Source organism: Tachyglossus aculeatus, chromosome 20, assembly GCF_015852505.1.
Source record: "Tachyglossus aculeatus isolate mTacAcu1 chromosome 20, mTacAcu1.pri, whole genome shotgun sequence".
Taxonomy (NCBI): domain Eukaryota; kingdom Metazoa; phylum Chordata; class Mammalia; order Monotremata; family Tachyglossidae; genus Tachyglossus; species Tachyglossus aculeatus.
In genome coordinates this window covers 3,897,025-3,924,337 of record NC_052085.1, presented here as the reverse complement: position 1 = coordinate 3,924,337, position 27,313 = coordinate 3,897,025, and the positions used below count along the sequence as shown (strand labels likewise).

The following is a 27,313-nucleotide window of genomic DNA, read 5'->3' as shown; positions in this document are numbered from 1 at the left end:
CTCTGTACAATGCTATGCACACAGTAAGCACTCAATAAATACCACTGACTGATTGGGGATGGGCACCTCTGAAGCCAAGGGATTCGAGGAGGAACATACACTCCGTCAGGCCCTGGGAACCCACTTAGTGTACAGCCATAATAAGCCCCCTCCCTCAATAGACTGTAACCTTTCTGAAGGCTGGGAATGCATATCTTGGATCTGTTGTCCTCTTCCAAGTATTTATCAAGCAACTACTATGGGCTGAGCACTGTACTAAGCACTTGGGAGAGGCCAATACAATTAGCAGACCCGAGCCTTCAAGGAACTTACAGTCCGCCTGGGGAGGCAGACACTAAAATACGGTGCTTCGTGATCAGAAGCTGATCAATAACTATCCCTGATCAACTGAAGGTCTGGCTTAATTCTAAGGAGTGACTCAGGATTAAAGGCAGAATCACCAGTTAAAAGCCAGTTGGCAAGGATTCGCGGCACGGTCTTGGCTGCTCAACTGGGCATCCGAAGCTCCCTGAAGACCAGCCTTGAGGCCGGCGTCCCCACTTCCCCGAAAGACCTCAGCCTGACCTCCAAGCGCAAAACACTTGGATTTGTTGAATGATTCCACTTGAATGATTCCTGTTCAGAGACCCTCTCCCAGAGGGGTCTCCTGCAGGAACGTGAGGGCCAAGGATGACGTTCCACAAGCCGCTCTCCTCTCTCCGGAACCAAAAATGGAGCAGTGGGTAGAATGGATAGAGTCTTGCGGGTATACAACAGAATTAGCAGTCACGTTCCCTGCCCATAACGAGCTTATAGTCCAGAGGGGGAGACAGACATTAATATAAATATGTATTAAAATATTAAATATATATTTAGTATCTGGTAGGTGACAAGGTATATACGGGCTATCAAAACAGCCATTTGAGAAGTGGAGAAGCTTGCACACGAGGGTACTTCTAGACTGTGAGCCCATTGTTGGGTAAGGACCGTCTCTATAAGTTGCCAACTTGTACTTCCTAGGTGCTTAGTACAGTGCTCTGCACACAGTAAGCGCTCAATAAATACGATCAAATGAATGAATGAATAAGGGTAGATGGAAAAAATGAAGATTCCTCAGCCTAGAATAATAATAATAATAATAATAATGGCATTTGTTAAGCACTTACTATTTGCAAAGCACTGTTCTAAGCGCTGGGGGGGATACAAGGTGATCAGGTTGTCCCGCGTGGGGCTCACAGTCATCATCCCCATTTTACAGATGAGGTAACTGAGGCTCCGAGAAGTTAAGTGACTTGCCCAAGGTCACACAGCAGACATGTGGCGGAGCCGGGATTCGAAACCATGTCCCCTGACTCCAAAGCCCGTGCTGTTTCCACTGAGCCACACTGCTTCACAAGGGCATAAAAAAGGGCATAAAAAATAGAAAGGCAAAAGGGAGGTATGATTAAAGTTTATAAAATCTTCAAGGGGATAGATCAGGCAAATTATTAAATTGTTGCTCATTCAGTTCCCTACCACCAGAAAAAGGGAAATACCCGCTGAAGTTCAAAAGAGGTAAGTTCGAAGTGAACTGAAATGTTTTTTTTCCACATAGCAGAGGACAGATACACATGTATCTGTATCCCCACCTGTATCCCCACAGCACCTGTATATATGTATATATGATTGTACATATTTTTTTAACTCTATTTATTTATTTATTTAATTTATTTGTACACATCTATTCTATTTATTTTATTTTGTTAGTATGTTTGGTTTTGTTCTCTGTCTCCCCCTTTTAGACTGTGAGCCCACTGTTGGGTAGGGACTGTCTCCATATGTTGCCAATTTGTACTTCCCAAGCGCTTAGTACAGTGCTCTGCACATAGTAAGCGCTCAATACGATTGATGATGATGATGGAAGTAGTTGCCAGAGGAAACTGAATTGGCTGAAAATATCAGCAGGTTCAAGAGGACTTTTCACAAGGTTTATACACAAGAGGTTCAGAGTAAATGACTGGAAGGTAAGTTAGGATGTAAAGGAAAAGTTAGGGATTCTAAAAGGTCCAATTCTAAACATAAGAATGGATGACAAGAAATCAACCAGCTTACTGTTCTTATTGTCTCTGTCAGAGAAAGGGCCCTGGTCTGGATGGGCCATGGGAAGAAGCAGTGTGGCCTAGTGAAAAGAGCACGGGCCTGAGAGCCAGAGGACCTGGGTTCTAATCCTGACTCCACCACTCGCCTGCTGTGTGACCTTGGGTAAGGCACTAAGCTTTTCATTCATTCAACTGTATTTATTGAGCACTTCCTGTGTGCAGAGCACTGTACTAAGCGCTTGGGAAGTACCAGCTGGCAACATATAGAGACGGTCCCTACCCAACAGCGGGCTCAGGGTCTCAGTTTCCTCCCTTGCAAAAGGGAAATGAAATACCTGTTCTCCCTCCTACTTAGACTGTGCGCCTCATGTGGGACAGCGACTGTGTCCCATCTGATTAATTAGTACCTACCTCGGTGCTTAGTGTGGTGCTTGGCGTATAATAAGTGCTTAACAAGTACCACTATTATTATTATTAGTAGTATAGGGCTAACTTTGTCACGGCCCAGTCACGGCCTTATGTCAGAGCCTACCTGAAAGGCCGCGTTTAGTTTCTGCAGGTCTCCGAGGGTTATTTGCTCCTCGATCTCGAAGAAACGGAAAAGGTCACAAATGACCAACATGTTAAGTAACGCTCTTCTCTGGAACCTGGAGTATCACAGATTCTCTCTTTACGGTTAAGTATCAGTCCCAAATGAAAATTCTTCAGTTTTCCCCAGAACGAACCCATCTGCCCCAGGGGCCTGTTTGTCACATACCAGTATCGGTAGCGGAAGGGTGGGGCTGAGGTCCCTTCTCAGATCCTGTGCCCTCCCCAGTCAGGACGATGAAGCCCAAGTGATGGAACAGAGTAAATGATCGCAGATCAAATCAAAACCGGTTCCTGAATCGCTTAGTGGGTTCCTTCCGATTGCCCCTGGTGATGCTTAGACCCAACCTACAAGCTTTTTTGACTTTCGGGCTTTGGCAAGAGCAAAGCTCCCCCCTGGGGTGTTTCCCTGACCGACGTAGGTGCTAAAAATGGATTTTTTTCCATTTGTAGTTGGGGGCCGTGGTGAGAGATATATCTTTTGTCTCCTCTTGGATTCTTTATTGCTTCCTGAGCAATATTCATCAATCAACAGAGCCTGCTGCTTAGCAACCAGGCTGAGCCCTTCCCTTTCTTTCCTGGAGGGAAGGAAGGTAAGGAGGAGGGAGGGGCACCATCCCAATTCCCTCCCCAATGCTGCTTCTTCTCCCCATCCACCCCTGACCTAGGACAGGGCCGTGGGGCGGGAGGGGCTCATTGGAATATCTGCTATCTCCTCCTCCTCCTCCTCGCTACTTCGTACCAAGTATCGATGATTTGTTCAGACTGAGAAATGAGCCACGTAGAAGGTGAAATAGAGGGCTGGGTACCAAATACTAAGAGGCATCGGGGCTTACTGGAAACAGCCTGGAACCGGGAGTCGAGAGACTCAGCTTCTAATCCCAGCTCGGCCACCATCTGCGTGACCTCAGGCAAGTCACTTCACCTCTCTGGGCTCACCTTTATCATCTGTAAAATGGGCTAAGATCCCTGCTCCTTTCTTTCTTACAGAGGAGCAAGGGATGTGTCTGTTTATTGTTATATTGTACTCTTCCGAGTGCTTAGTATAGTGCTCTGCAGAGTAAGTGCTAAATAAATACGATTGAATGAATGGGAGCTCCACGTGGGACAGGGACAGAATCCGATCCGATCTTCATCTACCCCAGCGCTTAGCACACAGTAGGCATATAATGAATACATTAGAGAAGCAGCATGGCTCAGTGGAAAGAGCAGGGGCTTCAGAGTCAGAGGTCATGGGTTCGAATCCCGACTCCGCCACATATCTGCTGGCAAGTCACTTAACTTCTCTGAGCCTCAGTTACCTCATCTGTAAAATGGGGATTAAGACTGTGAGCCCCACGTGGGACAACTTGATCCCCCCCACCCCCAGCACTTAGAACAGTGCTCTGCACATAGTAAGCGCTCAACACATGCCATTATTATTATTTTTAATCATCACTATGATGATTATTATTGTTATTGTTAAGGACAACTACTAAGCATTAACATTACCTTCCCTCTTTGAAGGCTCCTGGCTGGATCCACGTTTGGCCTCGGGGTTATTTCGGGGGCCCTGCCATTGATTGATTGAATGACTGAATGACTTGGACTCCTTGGCCCTCTCGGGAATTCCTGCGAGAGCCATTCAGGGTGGGCAGGATTCCACTCTTCCGTTGGCTGAGATCGCGATCCCGCTGGGCAACTTTGAGCCCGAAGCGCTTCTGGGGCTGTTCCTACATTGGGGATGCTGAATGAGAGCAAACATCAAGAGTCACAAACCCGGGACCGGGCCCTGAAAGAATCTATTGTATTTATTGAGTGCTTACTGTGTGCAGAGTACTGTACTAAACGCTTAGGAGAGTACCCTAGGGTAAACACGTTCCCTGCCCACAACAAATGTACAGTCTAGAGGAGGAGCAGCGTGAAAGGAAAGGAGAGATCCCTAAGCAGGCTGAAAAGAGGAAAGAGTGAAAATAGAAAAACATATCCCAGATAATTCAGGCATTTCTCACAGTTTTCACCGTTGTACTGTCCCAAGCAACATTTCCTCCTTTCAATTTTCCATCTCCCTAAAGCCCTGGCGAATGAGTTGGGGAGCCCACGCCCAAACTTTTCCCATGACATGATCGAGGGAGACACTCTGATTCTGAAGAGACCGAACCCTCGGCCTCAGCCGGGAAGGTCGGGAAGCCCAAGGAACGCCGCATCTCCCCAGAACCCTGGGCTGGGCCTACTCCAACCCACCGTGTTGGGCATAAATGTCTATCTTACAGGGCAAGGGTGGGATTGGTGGGTGGTCTCCACCGCCGTGGGAGCTGGGACTCCCAGCAGCCTCGCTCTTTCTGCCAAGATCGGAGCGTTTCCCGTCCGGGTTGGAAAGACCCAAAACGGTGACTCCCTGGCTTGACGGTTCTTTGGCACCTGTCTCTCCCAGTAACCCATCCCCTCTGAAATCCCTGCCCTCTTTCTGTTCCCTCATCTGCAACGGGAAGTTGGCATCCATGGTACAGGGCTGAACAAAATGGGGCCATCACCCTCCTCCCTTTGTCCCTTCCCTGGCAACAGTAAACAGTCTCCCCACCGCGCCCAGCTCCGCGGAAACAGGCCTCACCTGGGGGGTCAAGCCATTCAGGAGGCCTGAAAGGTGGCAGATTGTCTTACCTCTTCACGTCGCACACCTCTAACCTCCCCAAAGCCGAACTCGACCGCGTTTGCTTCTTCTCGTTCATGGTGGACGGCTGAAAAAACCTGGAATCTAAACTTCCCCAGTCTGGGATCCCAAGCACTTTCTCTCCAGAGCTGTAGGGCCACGATGATCTGGCTGTTCTCCAACTGGGGCTGGTGGGAAAGAGAGGTGTGCCCGTTCCCCCGCACCCCCCAAACCCCCACCCTGCTTCAGTGTGTGCAGTTTGGGTGCAGCGGAGGCGTGTAATGAGAGTAGTAGTTCAGCTTTCTCCCGTCCCTATAGCTCCCTGGGGAGAGAAGCATCACATGGGAAGCTTCTTGATTACAAGGTTTGTGGCAGGGAGGGGGGCAGGTGCCCGGGGGAAGGCAGGGGGGAAGCGGTGGGGAAGGAAGGAAGGGAGGAGAGGGAAGGGAGGGGAAAGGGGAAAAGGAGGGAAAGGGGAAGCATCGTTGTGTCCATTTGTTGGCAGGTGCAGAGGGTCTCCTGGCCCCAGACTCCACATTTCCTTTCGGGCACGGTAATGACCACGGAAAAGGCTTGAAATGAGGTGTTGGGTAGAGGTAGGATCAGGGTCCTTTAAAGCTACCAGATTCTCCTGGCCCCAGACTCTACGTTTCCTTTCGGGCAGGGTAATGACCACGGAAAAGGCTTGAAACGAGGTGTTGGGTAGAGGTAGGATCAGGGTCCTTTAAAGCTACCAGATTCTTTGGAGCGGGAAAGTAGGCCGCGAGTGGGGTTAGGATGACGGCCAGACTGGAATAAGGGGAGGAAGGAGGAGAGAGAGAGAACAGGTGAGGCTTAAAAAAGACTGAGAGCATGGGAAAATAAAAAGAGGGGGAAAGAAAAAGAGGTGAGTGAAGAAGGGCCACTATTTGAGCCTCCTAAAAAAGTAATAGAAGTTATTTTCTCTCCCCTTCCCTTTCTCGTGTTTACAGAAACTTCTTGAGAGCAGCAAGGCTTAGAATAAAGAATCCGGGCCTGGGAATCAGAAGGACGTGGGTTCTAATCCCAATTCCCCCACTTGCCTGTGGTGTGACCTTGGGCAAGCCACTTCACTGTGCCTCATTTATCTCATCTGTAAACTGAGGGTTTAGATTGTGAGTGGCATGTGGGACACGGACTGTGTCTAACCTTATTATCTTGTATTTACCCCAGTGCTTAGAATGGTTCCTGGCACATAGTAAGCGCTAAACCAACACCATTGGGAAAAAAAATTCTTAAAACATTTCATTCTTGTGGGGAGTTCAAATACTACTCAAAACCCACTGCCTCGAATACGTGACCCGATTATATTCTTTCATAATTACCCACATGCTTAACAAATTGAATAACCTACTGTGAGCATGAGCCACTTAAAAAATGATCATTCTCATCTTTGAGCCCATTAAACCAGACAAATCTTATTTGACCTCAGGAGAACTTTTCAATGGTTAGTACTTTAAAGTTTATTTTCCCACGGTACGCTTTAAAATTCAAATTAAAGCACTTACAACCACAACCCTATTTTCAATATTACCTGCTTGGAGAGACTTAAAAAAATCTTTATGGTAGTTATCAATAAATGCCATAAAAACACCACAGTACTCTTCTGCCAGAAGAGAGTAGACAAATCAAATTCCAGAGTTTCTACTACCGTGGAAAACAGACAATCTCCTTTTTTTTTTTTAAGGCATTTAAGTGCTTACTTGGTGCCAAGAGCTGTATTAAGCGCTGGGCTAGATCCAAGTTTATTGGGTTGGACAAAGTTCATGTCCTAAGTGGGGCCCACAATCTTCATCCCCACTTTACATATGATGTAACCGAGGCACAGAGAAGTTAAGTGCCTTGCCCAAGGTCTCACAGCAAACAAGCGGTGGAGCTGGGATTAGAATCTAGGTCCTTCTAACTCCCATTCATTCATTCATTCATTCAATCGTCTTTATTGAGCGCTTACTGTGTGCAGAGCACTGTACTAAGCGCTTGGGAAGTACGAGTTGGCAACATAGAGAGACGGTCCCCACCCAACACTGGGCTCACAGTCTAGAAGGGGGAGACAGACAAGACAAAACATATTAACAAAATAAAATAGAATAAATATGTACAAATAAAATCAATCGATAGAGTAATAAATACGTACAAACATGTATACAGGTGGTGTGGGGAGGGGAAGGACGTAAGGCAGGGGGGATGGGGAGGGGGAGGAGGGCCCGTGCTCTATCCACCGGGCATTGCTGTTTGCAAGCAAATAGTAATTTAACTTGTAAACCAGTTTAATTGGACATTTCCTTGGAGAAAGCCTGGTCTTAAACTCACCAGGTTGGATATGGGAACGAGAGGGGTCTCCTGATTTCTCCTCCCTTTTCGTTTCCCTGCTCTTACTAGAACCAGCTGCCCAGCCCCTCCTGTTCTCCTCTCCCCTCTGTCAGCCTGCTGGCTGCCCACCAAGCCCCCGTGATGTGCCGTGCTTGTCAGGATAGCCAGCAAGGCAGCTAGGACACACACATCAGCAACAGCCATTTCCCAACCTACATCATTTTTTAAAAATCAGCCCAAGAGGCCTGCAGGTAATCAAAGACAAGCTCAGCACTCTTTTCTACTTGCCCAGCAGAAAATGCGCCTTGCTCTGTGAAAGTGACAGTTTGCAGAACTCGAATAAAAAAAACAAAACACAGAGCTGTCTAGTTACACCACCTTCCCTCTCCCTAGGCACAAGATAACGCGCTTGGATTTACCATGAGAAATTTGTGAGTGTTCTTACAGGCGGCATTTGCTTACAGAGCAAAACCTACTGAAGCCAGGTTTACCTTAGGCCTACCAAACGCTTCTATTTCTCGTTTCAATGTCACGGTTATTGCTCTGAGAACGTCAGGCTAATTGAAGGCCACATGAGATATGTGAATTCAGACTAGAGGCCATGCTTGCTTACTTAAGAGGCCTTAGGTGGCTTGGGAGTCAGAAGGACCTGGGTTCTCACCCTGGCTCCGCCACATGTCTGTTGTGGGACACCGAACTTCACTTCTCTGTGCCTCAGTTTCCTCATTTGTAAAATGGGGATTAAGAGTGTGAGCCCCAAGCAGGATAGGGACTGTGTCCAAACTGATAACCTTGTACCTACCCCAGTGCTTAGCAAAAAGTAAGGACTTACGGGTACCGTAATTATTATACCTGAAGTAGAAGCACCAATTTGGAAGGCAGAAGGACAGTGGAGGCTCCGGTAGTCGGCGCAGAACAGAGGCAGGGTGGGAGGGCGTGATGGGGGTAAAGGGGGACGTGGCTTGGGCCGCAATGAGTTAAAAGTGGGGCCACCGGAGCTGCCGTTGCTGCCACTTCCAGCCTCCCCTGCTCTCAAAGCAGCCTTGCTTCCCGCTGGGAGGTTCCTGGAGGTGGTGGCGGTGTTGTTTGACTGCCTCCAGGGCTACTTTACGGGCATCAGAAGATGCCTTGATGACACCGCGACCAGGACAGAGTCTGACAACTGCATCTGTCCTGGGCCCCTCCCCTTCTCCGGCCCACCACTGAATGAGGCCGGGCCACTAATCACATTTTTAGGGCCAGAGGCGGGGGACGGGGAGGATGGGGACGGGAATCAGTGGGGTGACTAACCTGGGCACAACGCTCAGCGATATCCCCAGCTGGCTGGGGAGACAGCAGCCAGGCAGGGCTTCCCTGGTGGCTCGGCTTCTGGCTGACCAGAGGGGTCAACACGGGCAGCATTGGGAAGATCTTGCCCACCACGCTGGGCAGCGAGGGCATTCATTCATTCAATCGTATTTACTGAGGGCATACTGTGTGTAGAGTACTGTACTAAGCGCTTGGGAAGTACAAGATGGCAACATATGGAGACGGTCCCTACCCAACAGTGGGCTCACAGTCTAGAAGGGCGTGCTAGACTTGTAAGCTCGCTGTGGGAAGGAATCTGCCGACTCTTACACTGTCCTCTCCCCAGCGCTCTGCAGTGCTCTGCACACAGTAAGCGCTCAGTAAATATCGAGGGTGCGCCCCGTCTAGACTTCGCTCGCGACCGCGGGACGCCCCCGCCCTGGGCCTGCTCAGCTGGGAGGAAAGACCGACTTTACAACAGGACTGCAATTCCACAGGTGATTCACTAAACCGGGAAATCATTACAGAACACGGGGAGGTCGGACGGCACACAAGGACGATGTTCCAGGTAACGCGGGTTGGGCCGGCCTGGGTCTCACTGCTTCTCGTCCGCTGGGGGTGGGGGGATGTTGTCGAATCGCGACCTTAGGTGTCAGATCTCATTCAGACAAGGTGACTTAAGATTTCTTGGAGACTGAGGAAGTCATTCTTTTTATTTTTTCCTCTCGGGCATTGCCATAGTAAGTTTTGAGAAAACCCTGAAGGATCTTTCTTTCTGCAAATGCAAAGGAATAAAGGCAAGACCGTTACCTGAACTGCAAAACAATTCTAAGAAGGGGACATCGGATTACAGAGGGCAAGGACTGCCTTGTTCTTGCTTTGTTCATTTGCTCTATGGTAAGATCTAACCAATACTTATCCCTCAAATCCTCCCGCCATGCAACGGCAAAAATGGTCCCTGCCTGCTTTCCAATCCTACGAAAGACCCTGGAAACCAGTCGGTCTGATGACATTGTTTTCATGGTCTAATTCTTGATAACCTGAGGCTGGTGGGGGAGAAAAGGGGAGGCATTAAGGTAGGACACCAGGCAAAGACAGCCCCTACATGAAAGGGCAACCACAGCTAAACTCAAAGTCTCTATTTGAGGCGTTCGCAGCGTGCGAAACAACTCTTGGTGGCCCGCTGAGCGATCAAAACTCTCTCTGGTATATTCTGGGGTCTGAGAGGCCAAAAGGCCTTTTCGTCCTGAGGCTTTGGGCCTGCACTGAGGGTGTGATGGGAAAGTCAAGGACCACACCCTTTGGAGGGACATTCTCGCCGGACTCTCCGACAACAGCTGAGCTCAGCCTAGGCGGACCGTCGAAGGACTGGGGCCGGGGAACAGTGGCTTCTGGCAGACTCTCTCTGCAGGCTCAGGAAAGGGGCCGACTGTAAACACGTCGTGGGTGGGGAACGCGTCTGTTAAATTGTACTCTCCCAAGCGCTTAGTACACTGCCCTGCACCCAGTAAGCGCTCAATAAATACTACTGATTGACTGGATTAACAGCTGCTGCCTTCAAGTGAGGGGATTCAGCCCTGCAAACGCTTCTTCCATCCTCCCCCTCTCCCCCGATCTCTGAGAGCTGAATCCCAGACAGGGCGCAGCAGCCTGGTGTGGGGGGCCTGGTCCACTCTTTGCCAATCAGGTGGAGGGGCTGCCAAGACTTGTAGGCCAAAGAGGTGGTCTTTTGGCCCCCCCCTTCCTTTCAGGGGCTGGTTGGGTTCTGAAAACAGCAATCATATCCTGCTTCTGGTGCGCTCTCCCAAACATTAAGCCTGGTTCTTGGTACCCAGTGTCCACCTGGAAATACCGCCAATGATACTTCAGGTGGAAAAAGGCCCTTTAAAAAAAATTCCCCGGGGCCGTGCAGAAGGGGCCAGTGGGTGGTCATCCAATACGGAGGACTTGTCAGATGAATCATTTATATTGATACTTTCATTCATGATCTTTGAAAAAAAAAATCAACAAGGGACTGGGCTGGTACACAACGGTGGTGGAAATCAAGTGCAAGATTTTCATGTAAACGCAACCAAGACTATCTCGTTACCCGATGCCACCGGTTGGTACATTTCAGTAGTGAGGCAGCAAGGCCTGGTGAAAAGAGGCTGGCGCTTGGAGTCAGGAGACCCGCATTCTAGTCCCGGGTCACCGCTATCTGATCAAACACCTCATTTGTGTACGGCTCTGATTTTTCCCAAAGCACTTTCACCTGCCATCTCATTTCAGCCTCACAACATCCTCGTGAGGTAGGGAGAGGCGGGTGTTATCACCCCATTTTATAGATGAGGAAACTGAGGCACAGCGAGGTCAAGTGACTCAGGGAAGGCCAAGGCTGGAGTCAGGGATGGAACCGGGGACCTTTGCACGCACCTAACCCCCAAATATCCTCAGTGTATTCGCCAGGGCGGCTCTCGGAAGCTGGGCTGCTCACGTGATTCGAGACCATTTTCATGCTGCTCGAGTCCTGCCCAGCCAACAGGCACCTGGAGGACAAGTCAGCAATAAATGCTGAATAGCTCAGTAAGCTATGAGCAAACACGAGCTGTAAGTGAGATGAGCCTGAGGGGACAGGCCCCCCTTCTGGAGATTCAATCTTGTCTTTCAGATTATACTATCTGAAGTGCCTTAACAGACTTATTTTTCCTCCCCCACCCTCTAATGGGCTGGGACTTGCAAGGGAGTCAGAAGACCCGGGTTCTAATCCCGGCCCGCTGGCTGACTTTGGGCAAGTCACTTATCTGTGCCTAGGTTTCCTCATCAGTAAAACAAAAAAACGAACAAACAAAAAAAAGAAGGGGGTTAAGATACTGATACCTGTTCTCCCTCCAAGACTGTGAGCTCCATGTGGGATAGATACTGTGAACAACAATCTCGTTTAGCTGCTACGACTGTATCTACGTACAATGCTTGGTGCCTAGTCGGCATTTAACAGACACCGCAGATATTAGGATGATTATTAGGGCCTGGTGGGAATTTTGAAGCCCTTTGCTTCTCTTCCAGGATAGTGCTTACTGTTTCCCCTGAATCAAAGAACAGGTACTAAAATGGACCATGGTATCTTCCCCCATATGAACTTACCTTCATTTGGAACCTTCTGGAGAAACTTCTGGATTTGGGTCGCATCAAGAGAATTTAAAATCATTACAAATTCCAATTCATCTTTCCCATAATCTCTTTGGTAGGTGGACCGTAGTTCTGTATGCCTTTGGTTCCAAATGTGACCTAATATCACTGTGGGCACTGCAAGGAAAGGGCAGGTGTGAAAGCCACAGAGGGCTTTCCTGAGAATGCTGTCCTCATCGTCAATCCTTCCTCTCCCTTGGGCCTGTTCAGGCCAAAAAAAAAACAAAACAGCCTGGGAGTGGCGGGGATGCCAGCGTTCCTGGACATACTCCTCTACCTCGTATTGTTTCCACCACTAGACAGCACGCTCCTTGAGAGAGATTGTGCCCACTAATTCTATTGGACTTTCCCCAGCTCTTAGGACGGTGCTCTGCATTCAGCAAATGCTCCACACGCACTACCAATTGATTCCTTGACGGGCTAAAAACTTCCTGAAAAAATCAGCAGAACACTCAAATTTGTAATCCTCGAATAATCCTCCCCCTTTTCGACTGTGAGCCCACTGTTGGGTAGGGACTGTCTCTATATGTTGCCAATTTGTACTTCCCAAGCGCTTAGTACAGTGCTCTGCACATAGTAAGCGCTCAATAAGTACGATTGATGATGATGATGATTAGAGCAACAAAAAACAAATGGTTACATTGGAATGGGAAGCCAACCGGGGACCGCTTTTGTGTTCAAATTTTTGAGTGGCCCGGATGCCGTTCGGGACTAATGGGGCCCAAGGTAACGTTGGACAAAGGAAAGGGAATCGTTCCGAAACGTTCGGTAGGGGGAAGTAATTTGGGGATGGACTAGAGCTGAAACGAGGATGGTCCCAAGGGGATTATGTTTCTGCCTTTCCAACAGGGAAGATCTGAGTCCTGACGCTGACCCTCGGAGAGCGGGGCCCACGTAACTGCCAGATGACAACTGGCGAAGCCTGGAATGGGCTCGGTCTGATTGCATGTTGCCAACTTGTACTTCCCAAGCGCTTAGTACAGTGCTCTGCACATAGTAAGCGCTCAATAAATACGATTGATGATGATGATGATGATGACTTGTAGTGTGGAAATGTTCCTTTAAAAACACATTTTAGAGGGGAGGACTTTTTAAACTTTTCTGGGGTTTCCTTTTTTTTTTTAGAATGCACTGTAAGAACTGGGTATTTTAAAGATGAAGAGGAAGGGGTTTTCCCCCCCTTTTAGCTAAGGGAGGCAATGAGAGGCAGGGTGGTATAATGGAAAGAACCTGGGAGACGGTTGACGTGGGTTCTAATCTCAGTTTTACCATTGACCTGCTGTGTGGTCTTGGGCAGGTCACTTCCCCTCCCTGAGCTTCCGTTGCCTCATCTGTACAATGGGGTGAGAGCCCTGATCTCTCTTCCTCTCTGACTACAAGCCCTGCGTAGGCTGAGGACCGTGTCTGATGGCATCATCTTGCATCTACCCTACTGTTCCAATCAATCAATCAATCAATCGTATTTATTGAGCGCTTACTATGTGCAGAGCACTGTACTAAGCGCTTGGGAAGTACAAATTGGCATCACATAGAGACAGTCCCTACCCAACAGTGGGCTCACAGTCTAAAAGGGGGAGACAGAGAACAGAACCAAACATACCAACAAAATAAAATAAGTAGGATAGAAATGTACAAGTAAAATAAATAAATAAATAAATAAATAGAGTAATAAATATGTACAACCATATATACATATATACAGGTGCTGTGGGGAAGGGAAGGAGGTAAGACGGGGGGATGGAGAGGGGGACGAGGGGGATCAATCAATCAATCAATCATATTTATTGAGCGCTTACTATGTGCAGAGCACTGTACTAAGCGCTTGGGAAGTACACACAGTGCCTCGGCACTAAGAAGTGCTCGATAAATACCATCCTCAAAGAAGGGCGGGAGGAGGCTCTGCAGTCCTTCAAGTAGGGAATGTGGAGTCTTCCGTGGAGAATGGCGCCCTGGGGGACCCAGCCCAGGATGGGGGGCGTTGCTGGGGGCTGGGGGTGAGGCAGGGGCGAGCACACAGAGAGGGGTTCTGCCGCTCTGGGGCCCAGAGGGATGAACGCAGCCCACGCTGTGCGAGCCACTGAAACTGTCCCACCTGGAGAACACGGTAGGGCTTGGGTCAGTGCCGGTTCAGGATTCCGGAGGGGGCCGGGACTTGCGGAAAGGAGCGAGAGGAGGCCTGGGCAGGAAGTCTGGGTTTTTCGCCTTGCCGACCGGAGCGTTAGCTGGGGCCTGAGGAAGGACACGCCTCGTGGACGCATATGGAGCTGGAGGAGCCCAAGGGCCAGCGGGATGAACTGCAGGGAGCCAAGAATTGGGTAAGTACTATCTCATCGTCCTCTGGTATTGGCCACGCTAGATGGGGGAAATGTTCAGTGTGCGGAAAGGCTGCACATGGCACTTGGGTCTGTTTCATGATCACCATCATCACCATCATCAATCGTATTTATTGAGCGCTTACTATGTGCAGAGCACTGTACTAAGCGCTTGGGAAGTACAAATTGGCAACATATAGAGACAGTCCCTACCCAACAGTCGGCTCACACTCTAAAAGGGGGAGACAGAGAACAAAACCAAACATACTAACAAAATAAAATAAATAGAATAGATATGTACAAATAAAATAGAGTAATAAATATGTACAAACATATATACATATATACAGGTGCTGTGGGGAAGGGAAGGAGGTAAGATGGGGGGGATGGAGAGGGGGACGAGGGGGAGAGGAAGGAAGGGGCTCAGTCTGGGAAGGCCTCCTGGAGGAGGTGAGCTCTCAGCAGGGCCTTGAGACACCTTTGTAAGCTCGTTACGGTCAGGGAATGTCTGCCAATTCGGTTGTACTCTCCCACGCGCTTAGTACAGTGCTCTGCACGTAGTAAGCGCTCAATAAATACCACTGATTGGTTGATCGGGGCTCTGGGGAATGGATGGAAATGTGCGGGTTGAGTCCTCATGCTTGCATAGCCTGATTTCCCTCTCCCCTCAGCTCTTAACAGATCATTTTTGCTCTTAGATACGGTCCCTGGTTGCTGCATTCACGGCTTCGTGCCCACGGTTTCTAGTTTCTAGGCTACGGACGCCGAAAGCAATCAAACCCATTGACGGCAACTACGGGATGCCCCTATCCGAGCCCAATGTCAGTGAGGGGAATCTGTCCAGGTCGTTGGCTGAGGGTGGCAGAGAGAGGCTGCCCTGGCCCCAAAAGGTCCAAAGTGTGGGGAAAGGCTAGGGAGCAGTTTCAATTCCCAGAGTGTGGTCTGGAATCCTTTCGGGGCAAGACTGGCATGATGAGAGGCCTCGGGAGAAAAAGGAGTTAGTTGATCTCCTCTCAGAATTCCTGGTTTCTCTTTTCTTCGTTATTGAGGAGGGGACTGAGGAGATACAAATGAAGTTAGGGCCCATCATCACAGACTCCATTTAAAAGCCAACTTGAACCTGTCTGGGTTGTGTATTGATAGATGATGGCATTTATTAAGCGCTTACTATGTGCAAAGCACTGTTCTAAGCGCTGGGGTAGATACAAGGTAATCAAGTTGTCCCACGTGGGGCTCACAGACTTAATCCCCATTTTCCAGATGAGGGAACTGAGGCACAGAGAAGTAAGTGACTTGCCCAAAGTCACACAGCTGACAAGTGGCGGAGCCGGGATTTGAACCCATGACCTCTTACTCCAAAGCCCGGGCTCTTTCCACTGAGCCACGCTGCTTTGTGTATATAAAGGACGCTCCTCCATGAGGACTAAGAAGTAAAATGTCCCCCGTCTGGTCTAATTCCCTTCCTACAGAAAAAGAAGAAATTCGCCTTGCAAAATTATATTATTTAGCAAAATATAAGTAACTCGATCCAAACTGTTGTTTTTGTTACAGTTTGGATCGAGATGCTTATATCTGACTCTATTCCTTTAACACAGCGTTTTCACTGAAAGGCAGGGCATTCCTCATCCAGAAGTCATATAGGGCCAAAAACATCATTAGGCTTGAAAGGCGTTTGGCTAGGTTCTTGGATGAACAGTCCAGAATGGGTTATTAGAGGAGAAGTTGGTGATCTAGAGGGGAAAATTCAGGGTGTCAGATGGTTCGTCTCTAGACATAACGATGGATGACGAGGCGGGCGGTCATCATCTTGTACCTGAAAGCACCCTGCTGCCTTTGCTGGAGACAAGACACTGGACCCAATGGTCCACTGCCCCAGGGGGGGCTTTTCTTTGAATCTCCATCCCACCCTGCCTTCCACCACCCCGGCGGGACAGAGATAAGCAGCCGCAGCCTGAAACCTCGGGTAGGTTCGGGGGCGGCTATTGCCGCAACAATCACCGGGGCCACGGTTGTGACTGTGAACTCTGGGCTGTGAGGAGCCCGAAATCTGCTGCTCTAGCCACTGTACCCTACTGAGCTTCGTTGTTGTCTTTATGTCACCTTACTGTTTGGTTTCATCTCTCCTTATTTATCTGTTGCCAGTCCCCTCCCCTGCCTTTTTATTTTTAGATTGTGAGGCTCCCCAAGAGGCAGGGACTGTGTCCGATTCCCAACCGTGTATTCTTTCCCGGCGTTCAGCACAGTGCTCTGCACACAGTAACCACTCCTAGTTATGTAGGATTCAGATTAAAATGGGTAGTCCCGTTTGGACGAACAGGTTTGTGGCCTGAGGCATTACCCTCCCTCCTTATTTCACCCACTTTGTTGAGAGGTCAAGAGGGGAATCTGGGGCACCCATAGCAGAAGTAACAGACTGGTGGGGTCCACCTGCCAAGCAGATGAGTTGCAGACTCATCTAGTGCTAACGAGAAGAGATAAAAGACTGGAAGGCTCTGATCGCCAATGGATTTCACTTCTTGCTGATCCAGCCCAAAGTCACCCTCTCTCTCAGCGTCACGCATTCTCGCTTCTACCACCGAGGCATGCGACTCTGTTCCTGCCACCAAGAAGGAACTGTAGACTTAAGCATATCTCCAGGTCCCTACAACTCGTAATTGCTGTTTCCCTCTGGTCCTCGTTGTCGGGAGGTACCTTGTCTACTAACTCTTATACTGTACTCTCCCAAGCGCTTACTACAGGACTCTGCGCACAAAAAGCGCTCAATAAATAACATCGACTGACTGATCTCTGCCAGGCTCCCGGGCCCGGCAGAACCATTTTTCAATTGGCTTACCAATTCCTTGGACGGCGAATGGCAGGTTTGCGTAGCAGCCGTATTTCCAGGAAAAGTCTTGCAGTTCGGGGATCTTTGGTGGGATCCCGTAATTTCGTCGAAATTCCGTTTCCGGCCAACGTGGGATCAAGGTCTTCCATTCAGGAGGTGCACGCAGGGTTTGTTTTAGGGCCATTGCTGGGGGGTGGGATTGAAGAAAATCGGAGATAACAGATGAAAGACTGGATAATAGCTTGTGTTCAACTAGCCGACACAGAGAGAAAGAGAGAGGGAGGAGGGATAAAGAGAGAACACCTACCGTACAGAACTCACCTTTGGTTCTGTCCAGAAAATCCTCCCGAACCGTTGAGGTGTACTGTGACGATATCGCTCTCTGGATATCTTGGGAGGAAGCCGGAATTCTCCACGGTGACCGGCTGTTGGGGTCAGCCTCTGCTTGCTCTCTGGGCATCTTCCATCTCATGAAATTCTAGCAACATCAGAAAAGAGAGCTGCAGGAATTTCCTTTGTGAATAGATTACTGCTACCGGTCCTGAGACTTCGGGAATGAGAATCTGCACGGATGAATGGGTTATGGGAATACGCTCCCAAATACACCTCGGGCGTTTATGGACATGTACACATCCTTGGCACTTTGATTAGACATTTATTCAATCACACATTCATTTAGATGGCTCTGTAAAAATCTTTATTACCCTACTCACGTATGGGCTGCAAGCTCCCTGTGGGCATGGAACACGTCACTTCTTTGCTTTGTCCTTTTCAATCGTTTAATGCATTGCGCTATGCTGCAGTCAGCGGGCACTTAAGAAATGCTATTACCGCTATTTCAAGAGTCTGATGCCTCTATCGCCTAACATAAAAATAAATCATATTTTCTTTTTCGTTACACTTAGTATGAGGGGTCGCCAGGACCACAGGACTCTTTGTAGGCAACTGCACTTAACAAAATACCATTACTTCTCCTGACTATCCTGGGCCTTACCTGATTGGGGTGGGGATTGTGGTTTCTGGATCCTGAAGATGTCGCAGTCCTGATGAGTTCTGTTCTAGAATACGGCTTCCAGCCATAGTCATCCCGGTACGTGTTACTGCCGACAGGCTCACCGAGCTTGTAAGAATGCCCAAAATGTTTGGTGTCATAGGGACTATTAAAACAAAACAAAAAAACACACGTCAGAAATTACAGTAGAGAAATTTGGTGCCAGATTCCACAAAGCATCGAATTGTTTTTATCAGCGCACTAACAGAAGACAGATGGCCTCAAACGATGACGCCATCTACTTTCATTAGTAGTGGTGTCTTGAGGTTTGGTAGGGCGGGGAGGAAATTCAAGGGAAATAATTAGCATTTGGATCTCCAATTTCATTTTTGAAGTGACATTTTCTGGGATGGCGACCGATATTTTATTTCTCCAAGCACCCTTTATTGCCAACTATTGGATGAGACAGACTGAACAATGCTCTCACCCAGGAAGGCATTTCTTATCAGGTTCACTTAAAAGTAAATTGCAGAAAAGATGAAATACAGGGACCAGCTCCGCTTTCATACCGAGCGCCTAGATTTCCAAGTCTCCCCTTGCTTTTTCAGTCCAGGGTTACCTCCTACCATTTGAACATGAATTACCTCAAGCAGAAAAATACTACTGTCAGCCATCTGCTTAGTAATGAGTTTCTGCGCCTGGGTGAAACCAGGCGTTTCTAAATTGGACTAGAGGAGCAAAAAGCCTGGAATAAAACATTTCAGCTTTGAAAGGCATCTATTCACGCGGCCCCTTTTCGGTGCCGGCGAGCTCCGTCTGCATCCGAGAAACTCTACAGGCCTTTTCTTAGCTGTTCCAGTTTTCCTCCAAGACGCTTCAAGTTCCCGGAGGGCAGAGGTAGCGGCACCTTCTATGCCGGGGGATCACTTAGAAAGCCCGGACAGGGCTTGGCACCCTGAAAAACCCACAATCTAAACCGTTCATCTTCAGCAGGCCCACCAGCTGGGCCGTATGAACGGTAGAAAGCGCTAATACGGAAGAAAGGGGGATGGGAGGAGGGATGCACCTTGGCAAATTACAGGCACAAAACAACCTACAGGAAACTAGGGCAGAGGCAAACTTATTTAAGAGATTCAACCTCCAGGCCAATGCGAATTGTTATCAACGGTCTGCCTCTGGGTCCTGTTCCCCAGGGTTTTAAGGGAATGTAATTCCTTAAGGGAAGCAGTGTGGCCTAGTGGATAGAGCACAGCTCTGGAAGTCGGAGGATCTGGGTTCTAATCCCAGCTCTGCCACTTTTCTGCTGTGTGATCTTGGGCAAGTCACTTAAATTCTTTGCTCATTCATTCATTCATTCAGTTACTGAGTGCTTACTGTGGGCAGAGCATTGTACTAAGCCCTTGGAAAGTACAATTCAGCAATAAAGACAATCCCTGCCCACACTCTAGAGGGGGAGGAGAGAGGCATCAAAACAAGTAAACAGGCATCAATATAAATACACAGAATTATAGATATATATATATATATATATATATATACATAATTACATAAGTACTGCGGTGGGGGGAGAGCAAAGGGAGCAAGTTGAGGTGATGCAGAAGGGAGGGGGAGCTGAGGAAAAGGGGGGCTTAGTCTGGGAAAGCCTCTGTTCCTGTCCCCTTCTCTGTAAAATAGGGATTAAGACTATAAACCCCACGTGTCCAACTAATTAGCTTGTATCTATCCCAGTGCTTAGTACAGTGCCTGGCACATAATAAGCACGTAAATACCATAAAAAAACCCTCTGTGACTGAGTTTCTTTAGCTGTAAAATGGGGATCCAATACCCATTATCTCTTCTACTTAGACTGTGGGTTGATTAAGACTACGAGCCCTATGTGGAACAGGGACTGTGTCCAATCTGATTATGTTATATATGTCCCAGTGCTTACTATAGGGCTTGGCATGTAATAAGTGCTTAATAGACACCATAATCATCATCGTTATTAATATGGCATACTGGTCTGGCAAGGAATGTAATTTGACATAAAAAAGCTAGTGAATGTCGTTCAGTAATAGTTGCTGAATTTTCCTGAGCTTTTCATCTCCTCAGCCCAGTCATCTGGCTTTCTCAGGAAGTATTCTCTTAAATTCCGCATTCATTTAATGGATATTCTTTTCTCCATATACAGCAATATGGGAATTGGGCCCTTTTACAGCCAAAGTAACACATTCAGCTCCCAAAGGTACAATTGAGTAAATAACCACTCCATTAAATGGTACCCTAGTGCCCTGATAAATTACCTCACCCCCTGGTAGGCCTGATTTATTAGCCCATATCACCGGAGAACAGCGCTGGGGTAGACCCAAGATAGGTTGGACGCAGACCCTAACCCGCACGGAGCTCACAGTCTAAGTAGGAGAGAGAATACATACTGGAGCCCCATTTTACACATGATAACCAGGTTGGGTAGCTTGATGGGCAGTAAAAATTCAACTGGGGTTTTCATGACCTATCTTTTTCAGAATCTGGATCAACTTGTTCTACATTTTTTATGATATTTCTTAAGCACATATTAGGTGCCAGGTACCGTACAAAGCGCTAGGATGGAGACAAGATAATCAGGATGGACACAGTCCCTGTCCCACATGGGGGACAATGTGCCTTAATCCCCATTTTACAGATTGAGAGAACTGAAGCACAGAGTAAATAAGTGACTTGCCCAAGGTCGCGCAGCAGACAAGAAGCAGAGCCGGGATCAGAACTGAGGTGCTCTGACTCTCAGGCTCACGCTCTATCCACTAAGCCACACTGCATCTCATTTTAATCATAATGCATTTTCATTTTAGATAATAATAATAATAATGACATTTATTAAGCACTTACTATGTGCAAAGCACTGTTCTAAGCGCTGGGGAGGTTACAAGGTGATCAGGTTGTCCCACGGGGGGCTCACAGTCTTAATCCCCATTTTACAGGTGAGGGAACTGAGGCACAGAGAAGTTAAGTGACTCGCCCAAAGTCACACAGCTGACAATTGGTGGAGGCGGGATACCACACAGATTTCTTTTTTCCAATTCAGATATGGCCCCACCAAATATTCCGTCACGACAGAGTTGATCTGAAGTTAGACTGGACCCTGGGCAATAGGGACCGGGGACCCCACTCCAAAACTCACCCCTCCCCATCACAAACCTGGGAAAACTTAGCTCCATGTGCGCCCACCTCTCCCAGACTTCCCGAAGCTGCTTTAGCTTGGAATGAGGAGCTGGTGACGAAGTTACGGATGGGGACTGTGGGCCTGGACCCCAGATGGCAGCCTTGCCCGAAGGCTGAAGGGGGGCCCTCGGAGGACAGGTGGACCCAGTGGACAAAGGGGCTTTTACATCAATCCAACCATAACGGGGCTCTCACCGGACTATTTCAGCAGCTGGTCCTTTCTTAGGTGTGTACGCACGCATCACTGTCGTTTTGTAGTAGTCCCATTTTGCATTCCTCCCTAAAACACGGAAATGGCATCGAGAACGGAATAACCCGAGGTCCACCACAGGTAAGGAGGAAAGAGGGAACAAAATTAAGATGGAAACATACAGGAAGACACAAAGAAGGTACAAGGGGATCTTGCAAGATATGGTCACTGCTGGATTATTTACAGATATTGCCCCCATGGTCAAACTTTTCAGGTTGGACCACTTTGGCTCGAATGAAGTGCTAGCGGACTCCCTGGGGGCCAGGTCACACTTTGAGGTGTCCTGATTAAAAGGACTAATTGCCATCTTAATCGACTATAACTGGGCTATTACTAAGAAAACTTCCTTAAACCACATTACCACAGGGGATATTAAATGCCAATCAACTAACATTAAAAATTAATAAATCAATAGCTAACATCAATTAATATTAAATAATATTTAACATCAATTAATATTAAATATCAAAGATTAAAAATTCTCTCCCCTTCCTGTTGTCTTGGTCTCTAATTCTGAAGCTCTGGGAGATTAAGTAACCACATTTTGTGGTCATTCCATTTCATTTTATTTTGTTAGTATGTCTGGTTTTGTTCTCTGTCTCCCCCTTTTACAGTGAGCCCACTGTTGGGTAGGGACTGTCTCTATATGTTGCCAATTTGTACTTCCCAAGCGCTTAGTACAGTGCTCTGCACATAGTAAGCGCTCAATAAATACGATTGATGATGATTTTCTTTCTCAAATGCCAGTTTACCCTAACACTACCCCTGCACCTCAGGTTATCTTGCTCCTCTTTAACCTAAATCCCCATCAGTCACCAGACTCTTGACTCTTAAAACTATTCCTTTCTTCCTTCCTTCTTAAAAATGAAAAAACCCCTGCAGCATTACATTTCCCACTTAGGCAGCACAAATGGAAAAGGAGGGGAAAAAAAAGCTGCTCTTGTCATCTTTGCTTCCAACTCCTCTGAATTTACAGTCAATCTGCGGGTGAAGAGATGGACATAACTCAACAGACCAAAAATCTCAGCCCACTTGCCAACCGGAGGGCCTGTTTCCCGCAGTCCACCTTTTCATCTCCGCCCTGCACCATTATTTATTCATTCTGAGATTGAAAATGTCCCGCAACCTCCAGCCATGGAGACGTACGCAATTACTTAGCTGAACAATTACAACAGAAAATTATAATTTCTGTATAAAATTATAATTTTAGCTCCCAGATGGAGCTAAATAGGAACTCAGATCACAAAGGTTCCTAGAGTGATTCTGTCCACCCAAACTCCTGGTAAACCCAATAAATGAATTACCACCACCCATTACCATGATACACATACCTCTATTTGTTGCCGAATTGTACTTTCCAAGCACTTAGCACAGTGCTCTTTACATAGTAAGCGCTCAATACGACTGAATGAATCTACTTATTTTATTTTGTTAATATGTTTTGTTCTCTGTCTCCCCCTTCTAGACTGTGAGTCCACTGTTGGGTAGGGACCGTCTCTATACGTTGCCAACTTGTACTTCCCAAGTGCTTAGTACAGTGCTCTGCACACAGTAAGCGCTCAATAAATACGATTGAATGAACCAAAAAAAACTGGAAATCAAAGCTACCCTATACTCCCCTTTAATCTCACAGCACCCTAAGCCAAACACCCTATGCTATCAGCCATCTCTGGCCCTTATGAGCTTATTCATACCCAACCATAGCTCTTCTGCAGAAGGGCTTATTATAGTGTACGTTCAATTATTTAGTTCGACTACTCTAGTTGTAAATAGCTTTGTATCTCCACCTTTAGAGTGTAAATTGCTTGCCTTTATATTGTATTTCTTTAACTTTCAAAGCTGCCTGGCCTTTTTTTTAATTTCTTCCTACCTTTGATTACTGGACTGCTGCAAGGGAATAAGGCATTTCTCAGATCATTCCAACTTTTTGCTTGCCTTTATATTGTATTTCTTTAACTTTCAAAGCTGCCTGGCCTTTTTTTTTTAATTTATTCCTACCTTTGATTACTGGACTGCTGCAAGGGGATAAGGCACTTCTCAGATCACTCCAACTTTCCATTCCTCAAGACTATATGTTATGGAATTTGTTCATTCAATCGTATTTATTGAGTGCTTACGGTGTGCACAGCACTGTACTGAGTGCTTGCTGTAGGCAGAACACTGTAATAAGCACTTGGCACTGTACTATTATTACCACTAGAGAGAGATCAGGTACATATTTACTTGTACATATTTACTATTCTATTTATTTTGTTAATGATGTGCATTTAGCTTTAATTCTATTTGTTCCGACGGCTTGGTCCCTGTCCGCATGTTTTGTTCTGTTGTCTGTCTCCCCCTTTTAGACTGTGAGCCTGCTGTTGGGCTGTTGTTAAGCGCTTAGTACAGTGCTCTGCACACAGTAAGCGCTCAATAAATACGATTGATTGATTGATTGTTGGGTGGGGACCGTCTCTATACGTTGCCAACTTGCACTTCCCAAGCGCTCAGTACAGTGCTCAGGACACAGTAAGCGCTCAATAAATACGATTGAATGAATGAATGAATACTAGTAGCTACAATTAGAGAAGTGGCGTGGCTCAGTGGAAAGAGCCTGGGCTTGGGAGTCAGAGGTCATGGGTTCAAATCCCAGCTCTGCCACTTGTCAGCTGTGTGACTTCGGTCAAGTCACTCAACTTCTCTGGGCCTCAGTGACCTCATCTGTAAAATGGGGATGAAGACTGTGAGCCCCACTTTGGACAACCTGATCACTTTGTATCCTCCCCAGTGCTTAGAACAGTGCTTTGCACATAATAATAATAATAACGATGGCATTTGTTAACCACTTACTATGTGCAACACACTGTTCTAAGCGCTGGGGGGGTTACAAGGTGATCAGGTCGTCCCACAGGGGGCTCACAGTCTTTGTCCCCATTTTACAGGTGAGGTCACTGAGGCCCAGAGAAGTGGAGTGACTTGCCCAAAGTCACACAGCTAATTGGCAGAGCCGGAATTTGAACCCATAACCACATAGTAAGCGCTTAACAAATGCCATCCTCATTATTATTAGTAAGTGTGGCTCAGTGGAAAGAGCCCGGGCTTCGGAGTCGGAGGTCATGGGTTCAAATCCCGGCTCTGCCACTTGTCAGTGTGTGACTTTGGGCAAGTCACGTCACTTCTCTGGGCCTCAGTTCCTTCATCTGTAAAATAGGGATGAAGACTATGAGTCCCCTGTGGGACAACCTGATCACCTTGTATCCTCCCCATTGCTTAGAATGGGGCTTGGCACATAGTAAGTGCTTAATAAATAATAATAATAACAATGGCATTTATTAAGCACTTCTCTAATAATAAATGCCAGTATTAGTAGTAGTAGTACTTGTAGTTATTGAGTGCTTAGAACAGTGCTTGGCACATAGTGAGCGCTTAATAAATAATAATAATAATAATAATAATAATGGCATTTATTAAGCACTTCTCTAATAATAAATGCCATTATTATTATTAGTAGTAATTGTAGTTATTGAGTGCTTAGAACGGTGCTTGGCACATAGTAAGTGCTTAATAAATAATAATGGCATTTATTAGGCGCTTCTCTAATAATAAATGCCAGTATTATTAGTAGTAGTAATTGTAATTATTGAGTGCTTAGAACGTGCTTGGCACATAGTAAGTGCTTAATAAATAATAATGGCATTTATTAGGCGCTTCTCTAATAATGCCAGTATTATTATTAGTAGTAATTGTAGTTATTGAGTGCTTAGAACGGTGCTTGGCACACAGCAAGTGCTTAATAAATAATAATAACAATAATGGTATTTATTAGGCGCTTCTCTAATAATAAATGCCAGTATTATTATTAGTAGTAATTGCAGTTATTGAGTGCTTAGAACAGTGCTTGGCACATAGTAAGTGCTTAATAAATAATAATAATGGTATTTATTAAGCACTTCTCTAATAATAAATGCCAGTATTATTATTAGCAGTAATTGTAGTTATTGAGTGCTTAGAACAGTGCTTGGCACATAGTAAGTGCTTAATAAATAATAATGGCATTTATTAGGCTCTTCTCTAATAACAAATGCCAGCATTATTATTAGCAGTAATTGTAGTTATTGAGTGCTTAGAACGGTGCTTGGCACATAGTAAGTGCTCAATAAATAATAATGGCATTTATTAGGTGCTTCTCTAATAATGCCAGTATTATTAGTAGTAGTAATTGTAGTTATTGAGTGCTTAGAACGGTGCTTGGCACATAGTAAGTGCTTAATAAATAATAATAATGGCATTTATTAAGCGCTTCTCTTATAATAAATGCCAGTATTATTATTAGTAGTAATTGTAGTTATTGAGTGCTTAGAACAGTGCTTGGCACATAGTAAGTGCTTAATAAATAATAATGGCATTTATTAGGCGCTTCTCTAATAACAAATGCCAGTATTATTATTAGCAGTAATTGTAGTTATTGAGTGCTTAGAACGGTGCTTGGCACATAGTAAGTGCTCAATAAATAATAATGGCATTTATTAGGTGCTTCTCTAATAATGCCAGTATTATTATTAGTAGTAATTGCAGTTATTGAGTGCTTAGAACGGTGCTTGGCACATAGTAAGTGCTTAATAAATAATAATAATGGCATTTATTAAGCGCTTCTCTAATAATAAATGCCAGTATTATTATTAGTAGTAATTGTAGTTATTGAGTGCTTAGAACGGTGCTTGGCACATAGTGTTTAATAAATAATAATGGCATTTATTAGGCGCTTCTCTAATAATGCCACTATTATTATTAGTAGTAATTGTAGTTATTGAGTGCTTAGAACGGTGCTTGGCACATAGTAAGCGCTTAACAAATACCAACATTATTATGATTATTGAGGGCTTATTGGCGGCGATCTTACCAGATGGATCCATGGCGGAGGGCTGCCCGAAGGAGGAGGAGGAGGAGGCGGCGGCGGGGAGACCTCCAACGGCAGCAGCCAACGCCGCCGCCTCAGCCGTATCCCTCCGCGCCTCAGCCGCACAGCAGCCTCCACTGCGCGCTCCCGTCAGGATCTAGGATCCTTCCGCGGCCCCGCCTCAGCCGCTCGGTGCTCCGCCCATCAGGGGCCTCCGATCCTTCCGCGGCCCCGCCTCAGCACTTGGTGCTCCGCCCCTCGAAGCCTCCTATCCGTCCACGGCCCCGCCTCAGCACTTGGTGCTCCGCCCCTCGGCGGCCTCCGATCCTTCCGCGGCCCCGCCTCAGCCAATCGGTGCTCCGCGCCTCATTGCCTCCGATCCTTCCGCGGCCCCGCCTCATTGCCTCCGATCCTTCCGCGGCCCCGCCTCAACCGCTCGGTGATCCGCCCCTCGGAGCCGCCTATCCTTCCGCGGCCCCGCCCCAGGCAGTAGGAGCTCGGCCCCGCCTCAGCGTCTCGGTGCTCCGCCCCTCAGGGCCGCCGATCCTTCCGCGGCCCCGCCTCAGCCAATCGGAACTCCGTCCCTCGGGGGGGGGGGGCCGCCGATCCTTCCGCGGCCCCGCCTCAGCCAATCAGTGCTCGGCCCGCCTCAGCCTGTCGGTGCTCCGCCCCTCGGAGCCTCCGGTCCTTCCGCGGCCACGCCTCAGCCTCCGGGTGACGGGCGCGGCCTCGTCACCTATTACCATGGAAACCACCGTTAGGGTGCTCACTCATTCACTCAATCATTCATTCAATCAATCAATCAATC

General features: G+C 47.3%; 2 protein-coding genes across 2 annotated transcripts in view; both read right to left on the bottom strand.

The window, feature by feature from the left end:
* Positions 1-6,319, bottom strand: part of LOC119941248 (WD repeat-containing protein on Y chromosome-like) — a 46,051-nt gene extending 39,732 nt beyond the window's left edge. Inside the window, exons 1-3 of the mRNA XM_038761623.1 lie at positions 5,286-6,319; positions 4,137-4,371; positions 2,590-2,643 (exon numbers count right to left, since the gene is read on the bottom strand). Of these exons, the coding sequence (XP_038617551.1) occupies positions 2,590-2,643; positions 4,137-4,371; positions 5,286-5,353 (357 nt within the window). The 5' untranslated portion in view covers positions 5,354-6,319. The remainder of the gene's footprint in view (positions 1-2,589; positions 2,644-4,136; positions 4,372-5,285) is intronic.
* A 2,940-nt stretch (positions 6,320-9,259) lies between these two features.
* TEX26 (testis expressed 26) lies at positions 9,260-26,521 on the bottom strand. The gene is made up of 7 exons (XM_038762175.1): positions 26,509-26,521; positions 21,575-21,659; positions 18,185-18,347; positions 17,512-17,668; positions 17,200-17,376; positions 12,010-12,171; positions 9,260-9,664 (listed from the first exon to the last, which is right to left on the bottom strand). Exons 1-7 carry the CDS (start codon positions 26,519-26,521, stop codon positions 9,567-9,569), a joined length of 855 nt encoding a protein of 284 aa, XP_038618103.1. The 3' UTR covers positions 9,260-9,566.
* Between the last annotated feature and the right edge of the window lie 792 nt (positions 26,522-27,313).

Excerpts from the sequence above, each read along its gene's own strand:
- TEX26 (XM_038762175.1), bottom strand. Across the intron at positions 18,348-21,574 it reads CCAGCTGCTGAAATAGTCCG|TCCCTATGACACCAAACATT; the intron begins GTGAGAGCCCCG and ends TTGTTTTAATAG. Across the intron at positions 17,669-18,184 it reads ACAATCCCCACCCCAATCAG|AATTTCATGAGATGGAAGAT; the intron begins GTAAGGCCCAGG and ends TGATGTTGCTAG.